The sequence below is a fragment of the Salvelinus namaycush genome, chromosome 13, assembly GCF_016432855.1.
Source record: "Salvelinus namaycush isolate Seneca chromosome 13, SaNama_1.0, whole genome shotgun sequence".
NCBI classification, from domain to species: domain Eukaryota; kingdom Metazoa; phylum Chordata; class Actinopteri; order Salmoniformes; family Salmonidae; genus Salvelinus; species Salvelinus namaycush.
The window spans coordinates 24,054,266-24,076,652 of record NC_052319.1 but is presented as its reverse complement, the minus strand read 5'-3'; the positions used below and the strand labels follow the sequence as shown (position 1 = coordinate 24,076,652).

General features: G+C 45.8%; 1 protein-coding gene across 1 annotated transcript in view; it reads left to right on the top strand.

Moving 5' to 3' along the window:
• Positions 1-22,387, top strand: part of LOC120058355 (Krueppel-like factor 7) — a 71,290-nt gene that overhangs the window by 38,254 nt on the left and 10,649 nt on the right. The window contains exon 2 of the mRNA XM_039006958.1: positions 17,208-17,850. Coding sequence (XP_038862886.1) covers positions 17,208-17,850 — 643 coding nt within the window. The remainder of the gene's footprint in view (positions 1-17,207; positions 17,851-22,387) is intronic.

Here is a 22,387-nt window from a genome sequence, read left to right as displayed (position 1 = left end):
GGCCCCGCTCCATCATAGACTGTTGATTAAAATTTCATTGGAGGAGGCCAGTGGGGTAGGGGGATTGGGGATAGGGGAGGGTTGTGGCCTGGGCAGATCAGGGGGGGCATTTCAGGGACATATCCCAAGCAATAAAAGCTAGCTGTGCCTCAGGACATTAAGCAGGCTTGGGTTTTGTGGTCTAAATGTAATATTTTCTGTGTTACTGCTTTATATGAAGAATGTTCCTCAACCATCCCAGGGCTGTTTCAGTTCCAACAGTAGCTGCGGAGAGAAAGGGCTCTGAAACCTATTTTGTGTATAAAACGAGAAAGGTAACAGACATCGAAAGGTCTGGGGAGTAATGTACGTCCTGTTCAGATGCTTATCTCTTGTTTTGTCTGCTCTCTCGACCCTCCTGAACACAGAACCAAATCTCTTTGTTGAGATTGATGTTCTGACAGAACAAACTGTTCCATTGCCAGGCCTTGGTCTCCTCTGAAAGAAGGTTTGCATCCCAAACAGCACCCTATTCCCTTCAGAGCGCACTACTTTTGACCAGGGCTGTGGACAAAAGTAGTGTACTATAGGGAATAGGGTGCCATTTGGGACGTAGTCAGGGAATCTTGTTTCAGATCAAAGGGAATCTCTTTTGCCACTCAGCATTGTACAGAGCTGATGTGTGTTGACTTTTCACACACGTGTCTTTCCATTTGCCATTCACCTCTTTATTGAGCTCCTTCTACTCTTTTGTTGTCTTGTGTAAGAAATCAGCCTCCAAGAGCCTCCAGTTCACTGGTTTTACGACCAGCTTTTCAATTAAAGCAGCAAAAGTACACACGCTCACACACACACACACACACACACACACACACACACACACACACACACACACACACACACACACACACACACACACACACACACACACACACACACACACACACACACCATGCGCTCAGCTCACACACTAAAGCACTGTATCTACTGCCTCTCTCTGTAACTGGATCTTCTAAATGTCAAGAACCCTAGGGCTTTGAAGAGGGGGGATGGGGAGACCGTGTGTGTGGGTGTGTTTCAGCTGTCGTCTCCCCTTTGGCCTCCTTGACTGACATAGCATTCCAGCTTCAACACAACCTCTTCACCATACAATGGCGCCGGAGGGGATGGTTGCCGTTTTACGGGCTCCTAACCTACTGTGCTATTCTGTTTGTTTGTTTGTTACTTATTTTGTACATATTGTTGCTGCTACCGCCTCTTATGACCGGAAAGAGCTCCTGGAAATCAGAACAGCGATTACTCGCCTCAAACTGGACGAGGATTTTTTCTTTAATGAGTCTGACGCAAAGGATATACTGCTTCACCTAAACCAGGCCCAAATCCCCGTCATTCGTGTGAATAAAAGACAGATATACAGGGGGTGCCTTGTGAGAATTCATCGGCAAACTACCTCTACCATCTGTTCTATTGGCCAACGTGCAATCACTGGAAAATAAACTGGATGATCTATGATTGAGACAATCCTATCAACGGGACATTGAAAACTGTAATATCTTATGTTACACCGAGTCTGGGCTGAATGACGACATGGATAATATAGAGCTGGCTGGGTTTTCCGTGCATCGGCAGGACAGAGCAGCTACGTCTGGTAAGACGAGGGGTGGGGAAGGGTGTCTATTTGTCAATAACAGCTAGTGTGCGATGACTCAAGGTCTCAAGGTATTGCTCGCCTAAGGTAGAGTACCTCCAGCTGTAGACCACACTATCTACCAAGAGAGTTTTCATCTATATTATTCGTAGACGTCTATTTACCGCCACAAACCGATGATGGCACTAAGGCCGCACTCAACCAGCTGTATAAGGCCATGAGCAAACAAGAAAATGCTCAGCCAGAAGCCTAGTGGCCGGGGACTTTAATGCAGGCAAAATTAAATCTGTTTTGCCTCATTTGTGAAACCAGATGTGCAACCAGAGGGGGAAAAACTCTAGACCACCTTTACTCCACATACAGAGAAGCATGCAAAGCTCTCCCTTGCCCTCCATTTGGCAAATCTGACCATAATTCTGTACGGAAGTGGTCAGATGACACGGATGCTACGCTACAGGACTGTTTTGCTAGCACAGACTGGAATATGTTCCGGGATCCATCCAATGGCATTGAGGAGTATACCACCTCAGTCACCGGCTTCATCAATAAGTGCATCGACGACATCATCCCCACAGTACATATCCCAACCAGAAGCCATGGATTACAGGCAACATCTGCACCGAGCTAAAGGCTAGAGCTGCCACTTTCAATGAGTGGGACAGTAGTCCGGACGCTTATAAGAAATCCCACTATGCCCTCAGACGAACCATCAAACAGGCAAAGCGTCAATACAGGACTAAGATTGAATCCTACTTCACCGGCTCTGATGCTCGTCGCATGTGGCAGGACTTGCAAACTATTACGGACTACAAAGGGAAACCCAGGCGTGAGCTGCCCAGTGACGCGAGCCTACCAGATGAGCTAAATGCCTTTTATGCTCACATCTAAGCAAGCAACACTAAAGCATGCAAGAGAGCACCAGCTGTTCCGGATGATTGTGTGATCACGCACTCGGTAGCCGATGTGAGCAAGACCTTTAAACAGGTCAACATTCACAAGGCCGCGGGGCCAGACGGATTACCAGGACGTGTACTCAGGTCATGTGCGGACCAACTGGCAAGTGTCTTCACTGACATTTTCAACCTCTCCCTGACCCAGTCTGTAATACCTACGTGTTTCAAGCAGACCACCATAGTCCCTGCCCAAGAAAGTGAAGGTAACCTGCCTAAATGACTACCGCCCCGTAGCACTCATGTCTGTAGCCATGAAGTGCTTTGAAAGGCTGGTCATAGCTAACATCAACACCATCATCCCGGAAACCCTAGACCCACTCCAATTCGCATACCGCCCCAACAGATCCAGATCGGCATCGCCGATTAATTAGGGCCAATTTCAAGTTTTCATAACAATCGGTAATCTGTAGCAAGGAGCCAAGGTAAGTTGCTAACTAGCATTGAACTTATCTTAGAAAAAGCAATCAATCTTCACATAATCAGTAGTTAACTACACATGGTTGATGATATTACTAGGTTAACTAGCTTGTCCTGCGTTGCATATAATCAATGCGGTGCCTGTTAATTTATCATCGAATAACAGCCTACTTCGCCAAATGGGGGATGATTTAACAAAAGCGCATTTGCGAAAAAAGCACAATTGTTGCACGAATGTATCTAACCATAAACATCAATGCCTTTCTTAAAATCAATACACAGAAGTATATATTTTTAAACCTGCATATTTAGTTAAAGTAAATTCATGTTAGCAGGCAATATTAACTAGGGAAATTGTGTCAATTCTCCTGCGTTCCTTGCACGCAGAGTCAGGGTATATGCAACAGTTTGGGCCGTCTGGCTCATTGCGAACTAATTTGCCAGAGTTGTACATAATTATGAACATAACATTGAAGCTTGTGCAATGTAACAGCAATATTTAGACTTATATTTAGACTGAACAGTTCCGTATTTCACTGAAAGAATAAACATTTTGTTTTCGAAATGATAGTTTCCAGATTTGACCATGTTAATGACCAAAGGCTCGTATTTCTGTGTTTATTATATTATAATTAAGCCTATGATTTGATATATGATAGAGCAGTCTGACTGAGCGGTGGTAGGCAGCAGCAGGCTCGTAAGCATTCATTCAAACAGTACTTTACGGCGTTTGCCAGCAGCTCTTAGCAATGCTTGAATCACAGCGCTCTTTATGACTTCAAGCCTATCAACTCCTGAGATTAGTCTGGCAATACTAAAGTGCCTATTAGAACATCCAATAGTCAAATGTATATGAAATACAAATGGTATAGAGAGAAATAGTTCACGCGTCATAATTCCTATAATAACTACAACCTAAAACTTCTTAACTGGGAATATTGAAGAACTGAGAATATTGAACCACCAGCTTTCATATGTTCTGAGCAAGGAACTTAAACGTTAGCTTTTTTTACATGGTACATATTGCACTTTTACTTTCTTCTCCAACACTGTGTTTTTGCATTATTTAAACCAAATTGAGCATGTTTCATTATTTATTTGAGACTAGATAGGTTTTATTTATGTATTATATTAAGTTAAAATAAGTGTTCATTGTTCATTCAGTATTGTTGTAATTGTCATTATTACAAATATATATATATATATATATATACAGTGGGGAGAACAAGTATTTGATACACTGCCGATTTTGCAGGTTTTCCTACTTACAAAGCATGTAGAGGTCTGTAATTTTTAGCATAGGTACACTTCAACTGTGAGAGACGGAATCTAAAACAAAAATCCAGAAAATCACATTGTATGATTTTTAAGTAATTCATTTGCATTTTATTGCATGACATAAGTATTTGATCACCTACCAACCAGTAAGAATTCCGGCTCTCACAGACCTGTTAGTTTTTCTTTAAGAAGCCCTCCTGTTCTCCACTCATTACCTGTATTAACTTCTTTGGGCTGCAAGCCCGAAGCCGGGCACAATATGACAACAGCCACTTCAAGTGCAGGGCGCGAAATTCAAAACTTTCACACATTAACAAGTCCAATACAGCATATGAAAGATAAACATCTTGTGAATCCAGCCAACATGTCCGATTTTTAAAATGTTTTGCAGCGAAAACACCACATATATTTCTGTTAGCTCACCACCAAATACAAAAAAGGACAGACATTTTTCACGGCACAGGTAGCATGCACAAAGCCAACCTAACTAACCAAGAACCAACCAAACTAACCAAGAAACAACTTCATCAGATGACAGTCTTATAACATGTTATACAATAAATCTATGTTTTGTTCGAAAAATGTGCATATTTGAGGTATAAATCAGTTTTACATTGCAGCTACCATCACAGCTACCGTCACAAATAGGACCGAAGCAGCCAGAGTAATTACAGACACCAACGTCAAATACCTAAATACTCATCATAAAACATTTCTGAAAAATCGATGGTGTATAGCAAATTAAAGACAAACATCTTGTGAATCCAGCCAATATTTCAGATTTTTTAAGTGTTTTACAGCGAAAACACAATATAGCATTATATTAGCTTACTACAATAGCCTACCACACTACCGCATTCATTCATCAAGGCACGTTAGCGATAGCAATAGGCACGTTAGCGATAGCGAATAAACCAGCAAAAGATATATAATTTTTGACTAACCTTGATAAGCTTCATCAGATGACAGTCCTATAACATCAGGTTATACATACACTTATGTTTTGTTCGAAAATGTGCATATTTAGAGCTGAAATCAGTGGTTATACATTGTGCTAACGTAGCATCTTTTTCCCAGAATGTGCGGATATTTTTATGGCACTCAACTATTCTGACCAAATAACTATACATAAACGTTACTAAAAAATACATGTTGTATAGGAAATGATAGATACACTAGTTCTTAATGCAATCGCCGTGTTAGAATTCTAAAAATAACTTCATTACGACATCCAGCTTAGGTATAGCGAGAGAGTACCCAAAATCTGGGCGCAAACGACTATTTCACATGTTCGACAGATATATGAAATAGCATCATAAAATGGGTCCTACTTTTGATGATCTTTCATCAGAATGTTGTACAAGGGGTCCTTTGTCGGGAACAATCGTTGTTTGGATTTAGAATGTCCTCTTCTCCAGTCAATTAGCACGGAAAGCTAGCAAAGTAGCGCGAAGCTCTCCTTCCTGAACAAAGGCACACAACGCAACACGCCTAACGTCCCGAATAAATTTCAATAATCTAATAAAACTATATTGAAAAAACATACTTTACGATGATATTGTCACATGTATCAAATAAAATCAAAGCCGGAGATATTAGTCGTCCATAACGACAGCTTATCAGAAGGCAAAACCAGGTCCCTTCACGCGCTCTCCAGAAAACAGGAAACTGGTGACACGTCATGCCGAGAGCTTTTATTCGACCCCAGATCAAGTTATACACTCCATTTCTTCTCTCACTGCCTGTCGACATCTAGTGGAAGACGTATGAAGTGCATGTATTCTAATAAATATCAAGGACCTTTATAGGCAGGCCCTAGAACAGAGCATCGATTTCAGATTTTCCACTTCCTGTCAGGAAGTTTGCTGCAAAATGAGTTCTGTTTTACTCACAGATATAATTCAAACGGTTTTAGAAACTAGAGAGTGTTTTCTATCCAATAGTAATAATAATATGCATATTGTACGAGCAAGAATTGAGTACGAGGCCGTTTGAAATGGGCACCTTTTATCCGGCTACTCAATACTGCCCCTGCAGCCCAAACAGGTTAACTGCACCTGTTTGAACTCGTTACCTGTATAAAAGACACCTGTCCACACACTCAATCAAACAGACCCCAACCTCTCCACAATGGCCAAGACCAGAGAGCTGTGTAAGGACATCAGGGATAAAATTGTAGACCTGCACAAGGCTGGGATGGGCTACAGGACAATAGGCAAGCAGCTTGGTGAGAAGGCAACAATTGTTGGCGCAATTATTAGAAAATGGAAGAAGTTCAAGATGACGGTCAATCACCCTCGGTCTGGGGCTCCATGCAAGATCTCACCTCGTGGGGAATCAATGATCATGAGGAAGGTGAGGGATCAGCCCAGAACTACACGGCAGGACCTGGTCAATGACCTGAAGAGAGCTGGGACCACAGTCTCAAAGTAAACCATTAGTAACACACTACGCCGTCATGGATTAAAATCCTGCAGCGCACACAAGGTCCCCCTGCTCAAGCCAGCGCATGTCCAGGCCCGTCTGAAGTTTGCCAATGACCATCTGGATGATCCAGAGGAGGAATGGGAGAAGGTCATGTGGTCTGATGAGACAAAAATAGAGCTTTTTGGTCTAAACTCCACTCGCCGTGTTTGGAGGAAGAAGAAGGATGAGTACAACCCCAAGAAGACCATCCCAACCGTGAAGCATGGAGATGGATACATCATTCTTTGGGGATGCTTTTCTGCAAAGGGGACAGGACGACTGCACCGTATTGAGGGGAGGATGGATGGGGCCATGTATCGCGAGATCCAACAACCTCCTTCCCTCAGTAAGAGTATTGAAGATGGGTCATGGCTGGGTCTTCCAGCATGACAACGACCCGAAACACACAGCCAGGGCAACTAAGGAGTGGCTCCGTAAGAAGCATCTCAAGGTCCTGGAGTGGCCTAGCCAGTCTCCAGACCTGAACCCAATAGATCATCTTTGGAGGGAGCTGAAAGTTCGTATTGCCCAGCGACAGCCCCAAAACCTGAAGGATCTGGAGAAGGTCTGTATGGAGGAGTGGGCCAAAATCCCTGCTGCAGTGTGTGCAAACCTGGTCAAGAACTACAGGAAACGTATGATCTCTGTAATTGCAAACAAAGGTTTCTGTACCAAATATTAAGTTCTGCTTTTCTGATGTATCAAATACTTATGTCATGCAATAAAATGCAAATTAATTACTTAAAAATCATACAATGTGATTTTTAGATTCCGTCTCTCACAGTTGAAGTGTACCTATGCTAAAAATTACAGACCTCTACATGCTTTGTAAGTAGGAAAACCTGCAAAATCGGCAGTGTATCAAATACTTGTTCTCCCCACTGTATATAAAAATTGTCCGATTAATCGGTATCGGCATTTTTGGGCCTCTAATAATCGGTATCGGTATCGGCGTTGAAAAATCATAATCGGTCGACCTCTAGTGAGAATGCTGTTTATTGGCTACAGCTCAGTTTTCAACACCATAGTGCCCACAAATCTCATCCCTAATTACCCTGGGACTAAACACCTCCCTCTGCAACTGGATCCTGGACTTTCTGACGGGCCACATCCAGGTGGTAAGAGTAAGCAACAACACATCTGCCACGCTGATCCTCAACACTGGGGCCCCTCAGGGGTGCATGCTTAGACCCCTCCTGTACTCCCTGTTCACCCACGACTGTGTGGACAAGCACGACTCCAACACCATCATTAAGTTTGCTGACGACACAACAGACGTAGGCCTGATCACAGACAATGATGAGACAGCCTATAAGGAGGAGGTCAGAGACCTGGCAGTGTGGTGCCAGGACAACAACCTCTCCCTCAACATGAGCAAGACAAGGGAACTGATCGTGGACTACAGGAAAAGAAGGGTCGAACAGGCCCCCATTAACATCAACAGGGCTGTAGTGGAGCGGGTCGAGAGTTTCAAGTTCCTTGGTGTCCACATCACCAACAAACTATCATGATCCAAACACACAAAGACAGTCGTGAAGAGGGCACGACAACACCTTTTCCCCCTCAGGAGACTGAAAAGATTTGGCATGGGTCCCCAGATCCTCAAAAAGTTCTACAGCTTCACCATTGAGAGCATCCTGACCGGTTTCATCACCGCCTGGTATGGCAACTGCTTGGCATCTGACCATAATATGCTACAGAGGGTAGTGCGTACGGCCCAGTACATCACTTGGGCCAAGCTTCCTGCCATCCAGGACCTATATACTAGGCGCTGTCAGAGGAAGGCCCAAAAAATTTTGAAAGACTCCAGTCACCCAAGTCATAGACTGTTCTCTCTGCTACCACACGGCAAGCGGTACCGGAGCACCAAATCTTGGTCCAAAAGGCTTCTTAACAGCCTCTACTCCCAAGCCATAAGACTCCTGAACAGCTAATCATGGCTACCAGGACTATTTGCATTGTCCCCCCCCCCCTTTGTTTTTACACTGCTGCTACTCACTGTTTATTATCTATACATAGTCACTTTACCACTACCTACATGTACATATTACCTCGACTCATTATTGTTATTTTATTGTCTTTTTATTTGATCTTTTACTTTAGTTTATTTAGTAAATATTTTCTTAACTCTATTTCTTGAACTGCATTGTTGGTTAAGTGCTTGTAAGTAAGCATTTCCCTGTATGGTCAACACCTGTTGTATTCGGCGCATGTGACAAATAAAATTTGATTTGATTTGATGGCCCCTCCACTGTCACTCTCTCCAGCATCACAGACACGCACACATCACATCTCACACACATCATCAAACAGCAGGCAAGAGCCACACCGCTGGTTGTCAGGCAGGGCCATGACAAGCCACACTCCCACTCCTACTCACACTCACACACACAGGCGCTCCATAGTAAACCGATCCCCTGCTAGAGAAGGAGAGGGGAGGGAGGGTAACAAATCCATGAAATCCTTTCAGAGACATTGTGGGCTCCAGACCAGATGACTGGGATGTTATTCTGCTACAATGATGCTCTAAATGTCATTGGGACAGATAGCATCTACTTCTTACTGGGAGAGTAAAGCGCTTTCCCTCCCTCTACCCTTTCTCTGTGTCTTTCTCTATCCTTCCACCCTCTTCTCTCACTCTCTCCATCTCTCTCTATCCACCCTTTCTCTGTCCCATTTCTCTCCCTCCCTCTTTCTACATCTCCCTCTGTCTTAGTAAAGATAGACAGAAGTCTCTGATGAGGTTAGGTCATTTGAGGAATAGAGGATGGGAGAAGGCAAAGCGATAGAGATTTGAAACGTCTCCTGTGTTGATGGCAAGCATCTGTCCCTCCTCCCATCCTCCCGTCCTGATAGCGCTCCTCTCCTCTGACAGGCAGGGCTGCCTCAGCCTCAGTAATTGTGGTGTCGTTACAGAACTAATGGTGCAGCAGGTACCGCAGGCTCCCACAGAAACACTCAAACCCCTCCTAACGCTTTCCCTAATGCTCCCGACAAAATAAACAGCAATGAATCAAGGGTGCAGTACCAATTTTACAGAGGAATGGTTATGATGTTCGGAGCGTGTGTGTGTGTGTGTGTGTGTTGGGAGGGGGTGGATAATAGCTGTGGCAAAGTTACAGCACCCTGGGTTATTGTTATGAACACCAGAGGGGAGGGGAGATGGCCCGTTACGGACAGACTCCATTCCGGCTCATTGAGAACAGCCAGTTGCACTGAAGGCTGTATGATACAGTACAAGCTAAATAGAAGAAGGGGGTTGAGGGGACAAACTGTATTCTCTGAGATGGCACCTCTCTCTATGTTATACAGCATAGCCCCTCAAGGCACAATGAGGAGGTTTTCTGCAGTGAAATCAAAACTCTTGGCACGTAGGCTACCAGTCTCTGCACACACTCTCTCTCTTATACATACACAGATGAAAACCCACACACACACACACACAGGCTTCCCATCAGCAAATTAGCTGAATAAAGAGTATCTCTTCGCTGGGTCGTTTGAGTGGCTAATTACTCATCAACGCATGCTGTGTAGGGAGAGAGAGAAGAGCGAGAAGGGGAGAGAGGGAGAGGGGAGAGCAGAGTTGAAAGAGAGAAAAGAGAGCGAGAGAAGAGAGAGAGAAGAGAGCAGAGAATAGAGAGAGAGAATAGAGAGAGAGAGAAGAGCGGAGGAGAGAGATCAGTTTAGCATCAAGAGATAGAGCTTCAAACAGCATCTGATGAAAGCCAAAGCTTTAATTAAAACCTATTTGTATAAGAGAGATTTTAACTCCAAAATGGAGGGGAGAGAGAACATAAATACACACTTTCCTAGATGCAGGAATGAGATCATATGAAGCCATTAGTTTAGATAATGTGCTGACTTTATAATGCCCGAGCAGGGTGCCAAGCGCTGGCGTAGCTCACACGCCCCCCAGCCCCCGCAAGGCAGGGGGCCCCACAAGTAACACCACTGGTGCCAAGACATTGAGAGTAACCAAGTCGGATATTGCTGGGGATGCGTCCCAAATGTCACCCTATTCCCTAAATAGTGAGCTACTTTTGACCAGAGCCCTATGGATAGTGTTCCAATGAACGCATTATAAAGGGAATAGGGTGCCATTTGGGACAGACTGGTGATAATTTCCCCTTTGTGTCTAGTTGGAGTCCAGCTGGATGGTGTAATAACAGTTAGTTTTAGATGTAGCGATGGCTGTGGTCCTCTCTGGTCTCTTTGTCTGACAGACAGAGGCTCTTAGCTGGGTGTGAACCCTTTCGGTTCAGCATCTATTATTGATGGACACACACAGTTTGATACACACACTGTGACACACATACATTGTGGCACGCACACACACACACGCACAATAATATATGCCATTTAGCAGATGCTTTTATCCAAAGCGGCTTACAAATCTAAGCCTAGCATCAAGGCTCTCTCTCTGGTCTCTGGTGGAGAGTCTCTGGTGGAGAGTCTCTGGTGGAGTCTCTGGTGGAGTCCAGGCTCACAGGGGGAGAACGGAGAAGATGGAGCAGTTTGTTTTGGTCTTTATTGTAGCTGTGGGAGCTATGGCCCAGTCACAGTGTGAAAGGGGAGAAAACATAGCCCTACTTACACATTCAATAGACTTTTAACAGGTGCTTCATATAAAACTAATGTAAACAGTAGAAATGTAGTCCCCGCACTGCTATTCTCCAGTGGTGTAAAGTACTGAAGTACAAATACTTTCAAGTACTACTTGAGTCATTTTTTGGAGTATCTGTACTTTACTATTAATATTTCTGACAACTTTTCCTTCCACTTCCACTACATTCCTGAAGAGAATGATGTACTTTTTACTCCATACAATTTCCCTGACACTCAAAAGTACTACCGGTAGTTCAATTTTGAATGCTTAGCAGGACAGGAAAATTGTCTAATTCACACACTTATCAAGAGAACATCCCTGGTCATCCCATCTGCCTCTGATCTGACAGACTCACTATAAACACATGCTTCGTTTGTAAATGATGTCCTAATTGAAGCGTGCCCCTGGCTATCTGTGAATAAATAAAAATCTAGAAAATGTGTCCAGCTGCTTTGCTTAATATAAGGAATTTAAATGATTTATACTTTTACTTTTACTTTTGATACTTAAGTACATTTTAGCAATTACATTTACTTTTGATACTTAAGTATATTTAAAACCAAATACTTTTACTCAAGGAGTATTTTACTGGGTGACTCACTTTTCTATTAAGGTATGTTTACTTTTACTCAAGTATGACAATTGGGTACTTTTCCCACCACTGCTATTCTCCTGTAGTGTATTTAACTATTAACAACAATCCAACCCCATGTCAGTGTGACCAGATAAAGCCTCCAACTATATTGTTGTTCTATGTGTATTGTATTATATTGTATTGTATTGTATTGTATTGTATTGTATGTGCTTTAGGTGGTAGCTTAATCTTTTAGGGGGTGGTTACTCACACACACACAACCTCTGGTCATTGTATTTCCTCTGACTGGTGTTTTCGGAGAATACTGCATGTGACTAATGGAGCCTTGTAAAACATGGCACACCTGTTTAACAAAACATTGTCACTGTTAAAGGGATAGTGTGACATTTTGGCAATTAAGCTTCTCTGTGCAGGATGTCTCTGTGTGCGGTTTGAAGGAAGTTGAAGGTAGTTTCTGGAGCCATTGCTAACTAGCGTTAGAGCAATGGCTGGAAGTCTTAAGAGACAATGTAGCCTATACCTAACCACCCACTTTATTCTCCCAATAAATGGTCTTATAATGATTGATCCAGTTCCATATAGATCTTATAATATTAGATCTATACATTTTTACACTCTTAGAAAAAAAAGGTGCTATCTAGAACCTAAAAGGGGTATTCAGCTGTTCCCATAGGAGAACCCTTTGATTAACAATTTTGATTCCAGGTAGAACCCTTTGAATTCCAGGTAGAACAATTTTGGGTTCCATGTAGAACCCTTTCCACAGAGGGTTCTACATGGAACCAAAAAAAGGTTATATCTGGGACAGCCGCAGAACCCTTTTGGTACCCTTTTTTAAGGAGTGTATAGTGCTATGAAAGCTCAGCCTGGTTTAGTACATGGCCATGCAGGGTTTAATGTCCTTTGAGCAGCAGCACAGTGAGAGCAGTACAGTATGATATGACCTTTATCCGTATGTTGTGGGACGGAACTGGGGAATGGAGGTGACTGAGCCCCCTCTACTCACACTAGCTGCCAAAGCCATGAGCCAGCATGCTCCCACACTGCACTGATCTATCCCCCTGCAGGGTGTGTGTGTGTGTGTGTGTGTGTGTGTGTGTGTGTGTGTGTGTGTGTGTGTGTGTGTGTGTGTGTGTGTGTGTGTGTGTGTGTGTGTGTGTGTGTGTGTGTGTGTGTTTGTGTGTGTGTGTGTGTGTGTGTGTGTTTGTATATGTGTGTGTGTGTGTGTGTGTGTGTGTTGGTGTGCGTGTGTGCGTGTGCGTTTGTGTGTGTATATATGTGTGTGTGTGTGTGTGTGTGTGTGTGCGTGTGCGTGTGTGTGGGTGTGCGCATGTGCGTTTGTGTGTGTATATATGTGTGTGTGCCTATGTGTCAGAATGTGTGTGTGTGTTACCTTTCCTATCGCATATGAAAAAAACGTAAAGGTCATACATGAAATGTCATAGGTAGTGTATTCTCCTACTGGACACGCCTACTGGCGTGTGATATCACCTCCCCCTGTCCAGCCCCTGAGGTGTGTGCCACTGACCATACTGTGGGCCTAGTCACAGTTGAGGATAATATGTACTCAGAAGGCAGCACAATGTTAAAGAGCTATTCCAACTGACTCAATGGTCATTTGGCAAGCAGGGCCATGGCTAGGCCTACCTGCAGTGTTGCTTTTACCATGCATTAGTGATGATTGATCCAATTTAAAGGGGAATAAATACAATGGCCCTCCTTGGCCATGCTTGACTGCAGATTGTATTACACTAGAATTACTAAGAAAGAATAAAAGTGTTCACAAATCATAGCAAGGAGCTGGTCAAAGGAATCGCCCAAAGCCTTGTCTTAGCACAACTGTCAGGCAGCGTTAACAAATCACTTTTTTAGTGCGTCGTCGCACTATATCTACACAATGCTTATCAGACAAAATGAGTTTGCAACATTCACACCCCCCGAAGAAATCTCTTTGATATATGCTCATATGCAAATGTTACTCTGTAGGAAAAAAGAAGAGGTTCTTTTAAAACAGAAGTAGCACTAGCAAAGCAAAGCTTATCATCCTGCAACAGATGCCCAACAAAAATGTGTCACGGGGGGGGGGGGGGGGGGTAGCCTGACTATAAACACAGGGGAACAGAGCCGCCTACAAGCTGCATGCCTTTAGATACACGGTGTCACAGTGTTTCTGTGGTTAAGATAATAGGTAAGGCAGCTATAATTTGCACTGATGACATGGATTAAAGTGCTGGAAGGTTTGACTCCATTCCACTGCTCCCCTCTCCCTCTGCCCAAGTGTTTTAGCTGTGACATGCCAAACGGAACAATCTAATATCTAAACTGACCACTGTGACGGCACAACAGTATTGTAGAACCAGTATGAAGAATGTGCTGAGTGGACAGTTAGTGAGCCGTGCTCTACTCTTCTCTCTCTCTCTCTCTCTCTCTCTCTCTCTCTCTCTCTCTCTCTCTCTCTCTCTCTCTCTCTCTCCCTCTCTCTTCCCCTCATGGCAAGGCATTGCTCATTCTAATGAAGCCCTAGCAGAAAATAAACACGAGAGAGAGAGTGTGCGTGCGTATCCCTATATCTCTCCCTCTCTCTCTACCCCCCTCTCTGCACGTATCCCTATATCTCTCCCTCTCTCTCTACCCCCCTCTCTGCACGTATCCCTATATCTCTCCCTCTCTCTCTACCCCCCTCTCTGCACATATCCCTATATCTCTCCCTCTCTCTCTACCCCCCTCTCTGCACGTATCCCTATATCTCTCCCTCTCTCTCTACCCCCTCTCTGCACATATCCCTATATCTCTCCCTCTCTCTCTACCCCCCTCTCTGCACGTATCCCTATCTCTCTCCCTCTCTCTCTACCCCCCTCTCTGCACGTATCCCTATATCTCTCCCTCTCTCTCTACCCCCCTCTCTGCACGTATCCCTATATCTCTCCCTCTCTCTCTACCCCCCTCTCTGCATGTATCCCTATATCTCTCCCTCTCTCTCTACCCCCCTCTCTGCACGTATCCCTATATCTCTCCCTCTCTCTCTACCCCCCTCTCTGCACGTATCCCTATATCTCTCCCTCTCTCTCTACCCCCCTCTCTGCACGTATCCGTATATCTCTCCCTCTCTCTCTAACCCTCTGCACATATCCCTATATTTCACCCTCTCTCTAACCCTCTCTCTACACGTATCCGTATATCTCTCCCTAACCCTCTCTCTGCACATATCCCTATATCTCTCCCTCTCTCTCTAACCCTCTCTCTGCACATATCCCTATATTTCACCCTCTCTCTCTAACCCCCTCTCTGCACGTATCCCTATATCTCTCCCTCTCTCTCTAACCCTCTCTCTGCACGTATCCGTATATCTCTCCCTAACCCTCTCTCTGCACATATCCCTATATCTCTCCCTCTCTCTCTAACCCTCTCTCTGCACGTATCTGTATATCTCTCCCTAACCCTCTCTCTGCACATATCCCTATATCTCTCCCTCTCTCTCTAACCATCTCTCTGCACATATCCCTATATCTCTCCCTCTCTCTAACCCTCTCTCTGCACATATCCCTATATTTCACCCTCTCTCTCTAACCCCCTCTCTGCACGTATCCCTATATCTCTCCCTCTCTCTCTAACCCTCTCTCTGCACGTATCCGTATATCTTTCCCTAACCCTCTCTCTGCACATATCCCTATATCTCTCCCTCTCTCTCTAACCCTCTCTCTGCACGTATCCCTATATCTCTCCACGTATCCCTATATCTCTCCCTCTCTCTCTAACCCTCTCTCTGCACATATCCCTATATCTCTGCCTCTCTCTCTAACCCTCTCTCTGCACGTATCCCTATATCTCTCCCTCTCTAACCCTCTCTTTCCACATATCCCTATATCTCTCCCTCTCTCTCTACCCCCCTCTCTGCACGTATCCCTATATCTCTCCCTCTCTAACCCTCTCTCTGCACATATCCCTATATCTCTCCCTCTCTCTCTACCCCCCTCTCTGCACGTATCCCTATATCTTTCCCTCTCTCTCTACCCCCCTCTCTGCACGTATCCCTATATCTCTCCCTCTCTCTCTCTACCCCCCTCTCTGCACGTATCCCTATATCTCTCCCTCTCTCTCTAACCCTCTCTCTGCACATATCACTATATCTCCCCCTCTCTCTCTAACCCTCTCTCTGCACGTATCCCTATATCTCTCCCTCTCTCTCTAACCCTCTCTCTGCACATATCCCTATATTTCACCCTCTCTCTCTAACCCTCTCTCTGCACGTATCCCTATATCTCTCCCTCTCTCTCTAACCCTCTCTCTGCACATATCACTATATCTCCCCCTCTCTCTCTAACCCTCTCTCTGTACGTATCCCTATATCTCTCCCTCTCTCTCTAACCCTCTCTCTGCACGTATCACTATATCTCCCCCTCTCTCTCTAACCCTCTCTCTGCACGTATCCCTATATCTCTCCCTCTCTCTCTAACCCTCTCTCTGCACATATCCCTATATTTCACCCTCTCTCTCTAACCCTCTCTCTGCACGTATCCCTATATCTCTCCCTCTCTCTCTAACCCTCTCTCTGCATGTATCCCCTCCCTTCCCTCCCTTCCTCTTTCTCATGATAAAAATTCCATGGCTGGTTAATTTCTCTCCCCTGTAAAGCGGAGTGGAGGGAAAGAGTAAGGCCAGCACAGTTCAATCAGAGAATAATCCCCCTCTCTGGGCTCAGCTAGGGGCAGGTGACATGGTCAACACTGGAGAGGCTGGACCACTGGACCATACTGGGTGGAGGGGATGATAGGATGCTCAGATTATCATGATGTGTGGTGGTGGTTATTAGCAGAGCTGGATATGTATCTAGTCAGTGGTTTTATGATATAGAGTGTGTGGCTGTGTCAGATTGTTTGAGTTCTCCTGAGTCACTGACAGGTTATCATACACTCTTAGAAAAAAAGGTGCTATCTAGAACCAAAAAGGGTTATCCTTTTGTGAACCATTTTGGAACCCTTTTTTCTAAGAGTGTATATGGTTGATATGATCAGCTGTTTCATATGAGGCTAATCAAATCGGTACTTTTGTATGAGATCTGAAACAGTATGTATTGATTAGAGATGAGTGTGGTGGGGCTGTTGTGCCCGTGTCGACCGTGTGTCCCTGTCTCTGACCGAGTGTCTGGAGTTGGAGCGGTACCTGCAGACAGAGCCCACGCGTCTCTGAATAATATGTGTAGATTAGGGATGAGTGTTCTCTCCTGTACTGTTCCTATTTCTGACCGTGTCTCTCTCACCCTTACAGACGTGTCTGGAGTTGGAGCGGTACCTGCAGACGGAGCCCAAGCGTCTATCAGAGCTGTTTGATGAGGAGCTCGACTGTCTCCTGACGCCCACCTTCATGCAGGGTGCTGACAGTGACGAGGACCTGATGGACCCACTGGACCCCCTCCTCCCGAGCCTCCCCGACCAGCCCAGCCCCCCTCCCCTCCTCGTCTCCCTCCCCAAGGTGCTACAGGCCCCACAGCCCCACAACACCAAGGCCTCCGGAAAAGAGTCTGGAGCAAAGACCACCAAGGAGGGGGTCAACGGGGTCAACGCTGCTCAGCTGAGTGCCGTCACCTCCCTCACACCACCCTCCTCGCCTGAGCTGGGCCGCCACCTGGTCAAGCCCATGCAGACGCTCACCGCCACGGCCGACGGCACGCTCACGCTCAAACTGGTGGCCAAGAAGGTTGGTCTGAATGCGGCCAAGCTGGTGGCCACACACTCCACTCTACCCTCGCCGCCCAGCAGGGGGGTGCACAGCGACAGCGAGCAGGGGGCTGGGTCGCTGGGGGGAGATATCCCAGAGAACAAGAAGAGGGTCCATCGCTGTCAGTTCAACGGCTGCAGGAAGGTTTACACCAAGAGTTCCCACCTGAAGGCACACCAGAGGACACACACAGGTGAGACAGAACCTAGGCCTGACCATGGGCACTATGTGCCATGCATCATGCACCATGCAATCAATCAAATGTATTTATAAAGCCCTTTTTACATCAGCAGTTGTCACAAAGTGCTTATGCAGAAACCCAGCCTAAAATCCCAAAGAGCAAGCAATGCAGATGTAGAAACACGGTGGCTAGTAAAAACTCCCTAGAAAGGCTGGAACCTAGGAAGAAACCTAGAGAGGAACTCTCAGGCTTTGAGAGGTGGCCGGGTGGAGATTACAAGGGTACACAGCCAATAAGGCCAGATCATGCACTAAACACACTGCCTGAAAACACACTGTCTAACCTGACCAAGGACCATGCATCTACAATTATACAGGTGCACCATGCACCTAACACAAGCCCCTGGGAGAATATAGGTTTAGGTTTCAGCCTGAAAACATCTTCTGTTTCAGTATAAGTGCTCAGCTGATATGTGTGAGTGCAAGGATTGCAATCCAGTGTTGTGAAGTAGAAACACAGAGCAGTCTTGATCTATCGCTCTATATCCCCCTGTGAGATCCTTCCAATGGGCTAAAAATACATAGGTCTTAGCTCTGCAGTGCAGCCTCTCTCTCCTTCTCTCATTCACCTCAGTGACTCTGAGTCTCTTACTGAAACCAGTCCAGTCTCTCCATCCACAAGCTGCTAGCGGGGGGAGTGGTACGGTAATTGCCAATGGATTGATAGACTGACAGGTCTAAATGGCTAATTCAGCCATGTCTACTGCAGCCTGGAGTATCTAACCACCACTGCCCTCCCAGTGAACCTTAGAGAGAGAGAGAGAGAGAGAGAGAGAGAGAGAGAGAGAGAGAGAGAGAGAGAGAGAGAGAGAGAGAGAGAGAGAGAGAGAGAGAGAGAGAGAGAGAGAGAGAGAGAGAGAGAGAGAGAGAGAGAGAGAGAGAGAGAGAGAGAGAGAGAGAGAGAGAGAGAGAGAGAGAGAGAGAGAGAGAGAGAGAGAGAGAGAGAGAGAGAGAGAGAGAGAGAGAGAAGTGTTGGCATCAGGTTAGCGCTAGCCGTAGCGTTAGCATCAGTGTTAGCGACGCTAATCCTTTCCTGGGGCCTGCTGTTGACTCGGCAGGTTTCACCGCTGCCACTAGAGCGCTAGCGATGCTAATCACCAGCGAGCTGATGCAAGCCATTCATTCGCCCCCTCCTCTTCCACCACCCAAAAAAGGAGAGGAGGGAAAAGGGGAAAAAAGAGAAGGGTAGAAGAGAAAAGAACACCCTTAAGACATGCTGCAGCATGCTGCTGTGTAGCCCCAGCCCCGATATGTTCATTACAAGACAAGAGCAGCACAGTACAGTAATTAGCCTAATCCTTCTTTTTGGTTATTATGTCCATACATCAGTGACACACAGGGAGGGAGATTAAGATTAGTGCAGGATTTAAGGGGGGCCCTTGCTTCATGAGGATGACATGCTCCTGGATGGCCCCATCAATAACAGTTGGCAAGGAAACACAGCCTTTCACTGAGGTTTAATAACCGTAGAATTAGAATGACTAGAATGACTATAGAATTAGAATGACTAGAATGACTATAGAATTAGAATTACTAGAATAACTATAGAATTAGAATGACTTGAATGACTATAGAATTAGAATGACTAGAACGACTATAGGATTAGAATGACTACAACGAATGTTCATTCTAGTGATTCTAATTCTATAGGTTGAACATTGTTCTAGAATGTGAGCAGTCAGAACAGAAACCCACCCACTATTTTCCTATCTTCACTCCTCTGGTGTTGGGAATGGGATTCTTTGTTTTAGGGAGACGGGAGCTGCTGTATGGATGAAACTCTAGGAAATGTGAAATGGGCCGTAATTGTCTGAGTCAGTCTGTTTGTCTGTCTGCTGTAACTTCAGCTGAGAGATCATAATAGGCTCTACACTCTATCTCCAGTTGACTAAGGAAATGTAATTAACTGCAGCACACAGGCACCTGTGATGCTGATGGGAGGGAGAGGTGGGTGATGAGGCGGGGGGGGTGCGTTGCTAGGACACCATATCAGAACAGGCGAGAGGAGAGTTCGTAAATGGCTGATTATTTGCAGCTCCTGGTATCAGTCTCTGACTGTTTTAACACAGTGCTGCCCATTCCAACTACCCCTGCCCCTAACACCACCCAACCCCCAAATACACTCTCCCCCACCCCCCCAAAAAGCTACCACCCACCCCAACCTGCTCCCTTTTTTGGGGTTTAGGTTGCCTGGCAACTGTATTACACTCATCCAGAGCAGAGCCATAATTGGCTGGTGGCGCTGAGTGTCCATGACTGGCGGATTCAGGCGGCTGCACACCTCTCTCTCTGTCTTACTCTCTCTCTTTCTGTCTCTCTCACACAAACTCTCTCTCGGTCGGTTGCTAGGCGACTCCATCATGCATCCTCGCCTCGGCAAGTTATAATTGGCTGGCGTAGTTGCCGTGATGGTGGGTCCAAGCCGACCCTGCTTCATTCTGTCAAGTCTGGAGAGGGGGAGGGAGGTATAGGGAGGAGGGGGGTTAATGCAAAGAGGAGGAGCTGATGGTAGTGGAGAGGAGGGGGAGCTTTGGGCAATTACTGAGGAAGGGGTGTGAAACGTTTGCTGTCTTGCACCTGTGGCCTCAAGACTCCAAAATGACAGAGTGGTCCTTGAAGCCAGCTTGCCTGCCTCCATCCCTGCCTGACTGTCTGCCTCCCTGCCTGCCTCCCTGTCTGCCTGCCTGCCTTCATCCCTGCCTGTCTGCCTGCCTGCCTAACAGGCTCTCATGACAAGGCAACACTGTCTGGGGATATCATCTGCTACAGGTTTTACACAGTGGGGGAGAATGAGCAAATAAAAAGCCTCAGGTCTTTTGGCAAAATGTTTATGAGTGTATCAAGGGGCAAAGGCAGACAGATGTTCAGAATGTGTTGCATTCATGTGTTCACCCCAGAGGTAGAAGAGTGTGTTGAGTGGAATCTGGCTGTAAAGTGGTGTTTGCTGATACAGTGCTGAGGTGTTGCCATCTCCCTGGCTATCTCCGAAATAGCACCCTTTTCCCTATATAGGGCACTACGCATAGGGCTCTGATCAAAAGTATACAATATATAGGGAATAGGGTGCCATTCTGGATGCACGCTGTCTAACAGCAGCTAGTACTGGGTCATTAGACAGTACCCAAAATGTCCTCTGCTGATTTGAATAATATTCAAAACACGGAAAGAAAAGCACAGCAAGTGATCCTGAGGTGTTTCTGCCCTGCAATCTTCACACTACCACAATCTCACCACAGACAATGGATCAAATAAGAAAAAGGAAACAGAATAAGAAAAGATCATGTGAAATAAAACGGGATTGGAGGTATCATTCACAGACCATTTGCCTTTTCTCTTCCCTCTCATTTTACAACATGGATGATGGGGGCAGTGGGGGATGAAGGGGCGGAATCGAGGAGATGAGGGGAGGTGCGTTGCATCATCTCACATCCCTCAGTTCTCTCCTCTCCTCCTCCGCCACTTCATCCTTTACTTTCAGTTGCATCATCGTGGTCTCCGCAGATTCCACATCGCTCTGAGATTATGTCAAACAAAACCACATCATCCTTTACCGTCTACTGCTGGGGTCACCTCCAATATACTTTAGCCAATGAAATCACTGACATTCTTCTGCTAATCAACACTTTTTGTAGCAGGTTTTTTGTAGCAGAATAAATTACTTGAATCAACAAGTCCTGTGGAGTACCATCCCCACCATTCACCCCTCCACGCACAGCCTCTCTGACCCTACGGGTACCCTCCGTTATCCTCACCGTCTGCGCCCTCTGTCTTCCACGGTCGCCTGTGATTTGGACGTACCACTGCTCTACTGTTTGAGACGCTTAGATTTCACTCTAATGGTACTTTAGTCTAGTTAGGAAGATTGGTGGACACTGTGATATGGGAAGACAGTCGCAGCTGGCTGACTGGAAGTACGGTATTACTTCCCATTAAGCGTCATTAAGACCCCAATTATCGTTACCACTCCCAGATCTGAATCAACCACAGCAGCAGCGCTCGGCAGCACCGGGGCGGGTGGTTCCCCCTCTACCCACCCCAAAACCCTCCCCGGATTCAGCCCCCTCCTACCCTCCACCAGCCAGGTCCAGGCCCATCCGAACACAACCTGGTCCTCAGGGTCCGGGTACCCCCTCCGCAACCCGCTACACCCCCCCTTTCCCATCCCAAAAAGTAACAGAACCCCCCCGCCGGAGGGCCTTTCTATCAGGGAGATAAAACTACAGCTTGTGAACAATAGATATCTCCCTCTCCCATCTGTTCAACTGGAGAGAAACTTCATTTGAATTTCAGATCTTTCCACAGGGGGTCCAAGGGGGAAGAGGAGAAGGGAAGAGGAGAGGCGTGGGCGGGGAGGGGAGGGGTGAAAACTGTTTAATTTTTCAGGGTGATTTTAGTTTTAGGATTATGAATTAACACGGCATCGCTGAAAGAATTTGTTTAGCGAGCTCTGGGAGTCTATGATTGGTTGATGCAAAACCCTTGGTGTGTAA